The following is a 7,208-nucleotide window of genomic DNA, read 5'->3' as shown; positions in this document are numbered from 1 at the left end:
TTTCAGAATGGTCTCTATTATCTCTAGTTCTACAGCTCTAAACATGGTTGCACTTAATTTTCTACTGAATATGACTGTGCAATGCAAAAACATAAGGCTCACCTCTCTAGCACATACCTGGTGAAACTACTTGCTTTTAATCTTCCCTCTCTGCTTAGTTGTGGAAGGAAGATAACAAAAAACACAGTCTTGACTTCTTGATCTTCCCAATATAGCTTCCAACTTTAAAACGTCCTGAGAAATCTCCCATAGTAAGCAGAAATAATTACCTTTACATACTTCTAATATTACATTAATGTATGAGGAGTTGAAACACAACATTGCACAGGATATAATCCTGACTTTAAGAGGTTTATAGATTTGTGAAGAAATAAGACAAGAAACTAGGTACTACATTTCAGTTATGCAAAATGTTATAACTCTCACCAGAGTTACTTTGGGGTTGGTGTCCCAAGGATAGGGAGCTAAAGTGCATGAGACCTGCCAGGCTCCCCTGGAAGCAGCACCCTCACCATTCTAATGCTGTGTTCTACCCTGAGCCCAGTACAAGAAATGCCTACCAGTGCCTGGCAGTGATCAACAAATATGTTTTAGCTCTCCAGCCACAAAGCATAACAAGTTGGGTGTTGGTGCTGCCTTAACAGGATTGACTATTCGTCGTCGGCAGCCGTCCCTCTCGAGAGACGATGGTGTAGCTTCTTAAAAGTCTATCTGCACCGCCGAGAATGGCTGTGCAGTCCGACTCGGGAGTGACACGGTATCTGTCTCCTCCCGTGTTGAATCGACATCTTGCGATGACGCTGGAGTGTCCTCTCCAGTGAAGCTGAAGCTACAGAGCCTGGGCAGGGTGATATGGAGGGTCTGCTGTTGCCCATGCAGCAGACCCCCCCTCTCTTCGCAGCTGAAGGGTCCAAGGGAAAGACGGAGTCAATACAGCTTGGCTTCAGGTGCGCCGCAGGAGTTGCCGGTGTTGACTACAACGTCAAACCGCCTTAGGGACTCCGGCTCCGGATTTTCTGTCGGGGTTTACTCCCTTAGCCTTTCCCCTGAAGAGGTATGCCGCAAGGCAGCGGAGGTTTTTTGGAGTCAGAGTTTTCCTTCTCTGAGGATTGACTATTAAGAGGGTAGTTATTGAGGTAGAATTTGAGGTGATTCAAATGAGGGCACCTTCTGCATTTCTAATGTGCCTATTTAGAAGAGTGTCAAGAGTTGTCAGGCCTAGTTTCTCAGTCCATATCTCAGAAAAATAGTTTCCCTAAGATTCACAAAAGTAGTGACAACTGAGTTATGCCTTAGAAAAAAGCAAGCTAGCCTTCTTGAGTGTGTTAATTGATTACCATTGACAGTTAACACAAGTTTGGAGCTGGAGCTTAGAAGCCATTAATGGGGATGAAAAAGTTAGTAAACATTTATTCACGTGTTTATGTGTTTATTCATTTGATAGATAATCATGGAGAGACCACTGTGTGTTAGGAAATGTGGTAGGTGTTAGGACATAGGGACACAATTATGAATAAGATGTAACTTCTATTTTCTTTCTATGTATGAATAACCCATGGATAGGGACAATGGTGTGGGGACAGACTATGGGAGTGAGGGGAGGCTGAATGGAGGAGGGAAAAGGGCAAAAAATTTGGACAACTGTAATAGAATAAATATGAATGCAAAAAAACAAAAGATGTAGCCTCTACCTTCAAAGGGCTTACCATTTAGAAATTCAAGTAACCTGTAATTATAATACAATAGAATGTTTCATGTGCAAAGGGTATCATGAAAACAGGGGGGACAATTAACCCAGTCTTGAGGACCCTGGAAAGCTCCTCAGTCAAGGTAACTTCTATACTCAATCTTGAAGAAATCAGAAAAGGATTTCGGGACCCTACCTTGCATTTGCCCTTGGTTAAGTTAGACTTCTGTTGCATACCTATGTACATTCATTTTGTACTGCAGACGCCCTGGAGTCCCTCTTCGGGGTCACCAAAAGATATATGGAGATGTGTTGCCAAGACACAGAACAGAGTTAGATGTGTTGGCTCACATGTGTGACACAGTCTTGCTAAATAAACACCAGTTCTGGTTGAAGTGTTTGAAGAGTAGATAAAAATATGCAAATGATTCATTCATGCACACTTATTATGAAGATAGTCTTCATAAAGATAAACCTCTTCTCTAAACTTCTGAAACCCAAAATCTTTATTTTACTCCTGGAAATTTGTATCTATGTGTGCCTGATTGCATGAACCTGGAACAACAAAAAATAAAATTACATATCTATAACTTTACTGATTGGTTCTGAAATGGAGAGTTGTGGGAATAGAGATACTGCATGTTCTTCTATAGGAGAATTTTAATGTTATTTTGTTATTGTTGTTTTTAATCACAGCTTGAAAATCAGACATGCACATTAAAAAATACCTCACTAAGCAGCTATTATTGTTCCCAGCACAAAATCTTTTTTCTATAACCTATTGAGTCAATATATCTTTTTTTGATCAACCCTTAAATTGTTGAGACTAAACATTAATTAAATTTTTCAAAGAGTATGCATATCAAAGTGTTTACTTGGATTACCCCCAAGGAAATAGTACTAGCATAAAAATAAGCTCTGTATTTCACTTTGAACATTTCAGAACTTAGACTTTTTTTGTAACAAGAAATACAATGAAGATGGAGGCTATAACTTCTAAGTTTTAATTTTATGATGAGACCCAGGAGAACATGATATATTTCACACATCTGGAAAATTTTCTCTTACAAAAGATAATGATAAAGAAATACTACATTAACTAAGAGGCCAGGTGCAACATTGGATTAAAAATTAAGCTCATGTGTTATTGCCATAATCCCCTTTGCTGTGGGTGTCAGAGGTGTAGCTTATGGAAGCTGCAATATCATCAGTAAAAAAAATCTTAAAAATAAGTGAGCAGGTATTACACAACCATCAGTTTCATCTCTCAAACATATGCCACCTACACTGACATAACTCCATTTATGAGTCAAATATGTGAACAAGGTGGCTGCCTTAAATTTCCACAGCACATTCTGGTCTTCAAATCATGGACATATGGCCTCTTAAAAGAAGAATCATAAAAATACATGAAAATACTTGCAAGTGTAACATAAATAATGTGAGATTTTTTTTTTTTTTTAAATCAGGTCCTCTCTACACGAGTGAGCCAAAGTTTTTGAAAACATATATTGACATCAGGGCAATCAACTAAGTATGAAAAATCTCATCTTTGGAAACACACAGCCAAAGCAAGATTTTATGACATGGAACAAAATTATTGACAATTTAATCTGAAATGAATTGAACCAGAAGGAGTGGCAGAAACAATATGCTCAAGTAGAATTGTGATTGGGTTGTTTTAGCAGCTTAGGCTGCACACTACTTACTGTAAACCATTCTGGTCCAGGGAATCAGAAAATAAAAGTCCTAGTAAATATGCTGCTAACTGCAGCATTAGGAAAGACACTTAACCTCTGTAATATGAATGTGATACTTATCCTTTGTGCGCTATAAAGGATAGAACTTGAGAAATTCAAACAAGGATTTCTTGTAAGCACTTGAGAAAAGTCAAAGCTCTTCTGGAAGGGAAATAGCAACTTTACCTATAAATACCCCTGCTCCCCAAGCCTCTACTGAACTGGGTTAGCCTTCTGAGTTGGCAAGAATGTAAGGAAAGCTCTTAACTTTTATAACATAATGAGAACTCTACTTCCCTCATGTCTGGTGTCTAAAGTATACGGCTTTCACATTAGCCAGTGACATAGAATAGCTGCACCATGGGTAATTGTTAGAGTTCAGTCATGAATTGTCTGTGAGCCAGCACCTATCAATGGCTGGCTTCAGACATCTGATGTTTGAAAAAGACAGCCTAATGGATATGCCAAATACCCTTTCTCCTAGATTCTCCAAGCTTGCCACATTTTAAGTTCAGTCATCAAGATGCAATGTACTTGGACCAAATTATCTCAGTTCTCAATAGAAATGCCTTCACTGTTTGATGATAACAAAGTTTTGCCGTAAGCAAAACTGAGGCTCAATATGGAAACTGTCTCATCAGTATTTCTGTTGTTTTTGTAAAGTTATAACCAGGCAGTGTCTGCTATGCTTGCAAATACCAACTTTCAAAAGGCCCACAGAAATTCACCTCATTTAACTGGATTCCAAGTAAAGGTTTGTTTCTGTCTGCAAATGTGCAAGTTTTCTTTTGTCTGTAGTGAACATTAGGTAACTAATGAGATTGCCTTTCAGATGTCAGGAAACTCAGAGCTAAAATCATATGTCCCTTAAAAATTAATTCACCTAGATTTATATCACTATCTATTTTTGGTTTGATATATTTTTTGGTAGCACTTCTTTTGTTCTAGTCATAAACTACTCATTTTTTTACATGATGTTTAACTTGGAGGCTGATTTTATCTTTTTTTTTAATTTTAGAGGCACGTATTATAGCTGAGAGTAAGTATAAAAGGAACCAAACTTCACTGAATTTTTGCCTTGTGCCAAGTACTTCACATATATATAATCTTAGCTGTTATTCAGCAACACCATCTTTTATTTTAAAGATGAGGTTCAGGTATGTCAAATAACATAATCTATGCTACAAAGCTAGTATGAGTCAGAACTGATATTTGAACCTATATTTTTTCTGGTTTTGTCCAAAGCACATGTTCCTATCTATGACTCTACTGTATATCTATTAATGATTTATTTTTATTTTATTTATTTATATTTTTTGCACAGGTGCATCATGTAATAAAAGGGACTTTTATCATTTATTAAGGGGAATTCATACAGTCATTGATTATATATACCCATTTCTCAGTATTCATTTCTTTCCACTTATGAAACTAGAATACCTCATGACAAGCATGACAATGCCAAAACAAGATTGCTGGTTCATCATCTAGGGTACAAATACACATTTAATTCCTTGACAGTTTATTGAACTCGAAACAAGGCTAAGCATCTTTGCCTTTGGGGTACAGAGCTGAAGCAGGAACCCAGGTAGGGGGAGACAGCACAGCTCTACTCTGCAGGGAAGATGTGCCCCTGTATAGTCCAGAGTCCTGTCTTATAGGAAGACTAACCCATGTTCTGTCGGTTGCCATAACCCCTAGGATGGGTGTCCTTCCAGTCATCCCACTGCTGAGCCTGGTGGAGTGTTTGCTCGTCATCTGTGTCCTCCTTTTGTTCCTGATCTTCCTTTTCATGAGGTGCTCTTTTGACCTCTGATGCTGTCTTGGTTATTCTCTGATCTGCTAAAGCTCCAGATTTCCAATGCTGATCATACCACTCACTCACCGTCATAGATGCCAAACTTGGATACCCAGCTCCAAATACTTTGGTTTGTGCCGCATTTCGAGTGAGAATGAAGGGTTTTACTGGAGGCCTTTCCTGAAGAGATGAGTGAGAAGTCGTTGCCTCTTTGAAAGAGTCTTTTTCTTTCAGGATCTTTATCTCCTGGTCAATGCTCTCTATCTCGTCTAAACTGATACAAACCCACCTTCGGAGGTGAAGGAGGTAATATTCACGAACGTGCTCATCATCTACTTGACCACTTTCAATAGCAGATTTCACTGCAGACAGCCTATGTTCCACCTCCTTCTTCTGTTTGTATCTCTCTATTTTAGCCTGTCTTTGAGATGCCATAGAAATGAGGCTAGGATTGACCATGGAGGAACTAGCAATGTCATTTTCAACTGAATTGTTCTTGGTTTGGGGCAACTCAAACTCTGCCACATGATAGTATCGGCACTGAGTTAGGTAGCTTAACAAGTGTTCTCGAGCCCATTGCAAATGATCTAGACGTTTACTGGGGTTGATTTGTTTCATGGTGAGTGCGCCTTGAAATGCTGGCACCATCAGGTACTTGAGGTCAGTGGAAGCAATCTCTTCCAAATCTTCATTTTGGCTGAACAAGTCAAGCTGTGATAACATTTCAGCAGCTATAGTAAGGAGGTCTAGTCCTTTTAACACTTTGTCTTGGATTATCCGAGAAGTGGTGGGTTCAGCTGCTTCTTCTACTTCATCCACAATTTGCTGGATGGTTTCAAATAGCTCAGGGAGCCGGGGTGGCTGTAACTCATCTTCTTTGGCTGCTGCCATCTTGGGGAAGGAATAAACATTAATTTTTGTATTAAGCTTATTTTGAACTTGAGGATTAAGTTAATTAATTAAGTAAATACCAATTCCCCTTTGCAATTTTGTGGTGTATGTAAAATTACAGACATGAAGGTACTTCGAAAGAATTTTTAAATGGTATACAAATGTAGTATTTTATTATCTATTACTCCACTATATTGATCACTGTAAGATTTGAATTAGTATACTAAAATCTAATGGTTGGATATTAGTAAGTAGATATAAACTCTCAGTGTTCCACTATTCACTCTGGTAGTACCCAACAATGATTTTTTATCAACTGGGAAGCTGAAAGGGGCTTTGATAAAAGTCCCTCAAATGTGAAATACTTTACTGAAGTTTATCAATAAATGACACTCTAAGTTAAACTTTAGTTCATAACATTCCTATTCTGATAAAGAAATCATTCTTCTACCATAGATATAACAGCTTCTCACAAGCATTATGAAACCATGCATTTCAAAATCCTACAGTAGTCCTCTGACCCGCAAACAGGTATTTCCAAGATGAATAGAGAAATTATTCCCTTTCTGAATTCTGAGGACCATTTATAGATTTTATAAAATGATCTACTGTCTTTAAATAAAGACAAGAACAGTCTCTTCACTCTCCATTCCAGCCTGAATCCTCAGCCAATATTAAAGTGCAACATCATCATGCTTAATCCTATTTCATTAATGCCTCTTGCTTTTTTTTTCCATTCAAGCTCTTTATCTTTCCAGAAAATGACTTTTTGCTATTTTGACTCTTGATATTAATTATATTTTTCATTTGTGTTACCCTACTTCATCTGGTAAGAAAATATTTTAAAATCTACTACATTAGAAACCATGAATATTCTTCTTAGTGTCAACTGCAAGTATCATGCAATGAAAACATCACTATAATAAAAAATTCTGGTACTGCTTCATTATTAGGAAGGTGTACATCTTAGGATGTACACTTAAGGCCTGGGTGCTACTTAAAGTTTAATTCCTTCAGTAGGACGTTTCGTAAACTGTAGACAAAATATTTTCTCTATTTTATTCTTAACTAAATAAATTGCAATAATATTCTA

At 37.7% G+C, this 7,208-nt stretch overlaps 1 protein-coding gene across 1 annotated transcript; it reads right to left on the bottom strand.

The window, feature by feature from the left end:
- Positions 1-5,092: 5,092 nt before the first annotated feature.
- On the bottom strand, positions 5,093-6,115 carry LOC150018587 (immunoglobulin-binding protein 1-like). The gene has a single exon (XM_090267794.1). It carries the CDS (start codon positions 6,113-6,115, stop codon positions 5,093-5,095), a length of 1,023 nt encoding a protein of 340 aa, XP_090123920.1.
- Positions 6,116-7,208: the final 1,093 nt, after the last annotated feature.

The sequence above is a fragment of the Furipterus horrens genome, unplaced genomic scaffold (genome assembly GCF_987537825.1).
Source record: "Furipterus horrens unplaced genomic scaffold, mFurHor1.1.pri manual_scaffold_2, whole genome shotgun sequence".
Taxonomy (NCBI): Eukaryota; Metazoa; Chordata; class Mammalia; order Chiroptera; family Furipteridae; genus Furipterus; species Furipterus horrens.
This window is presented reverse-complemented; position numbering and strand designations above follow the sequence as displayed.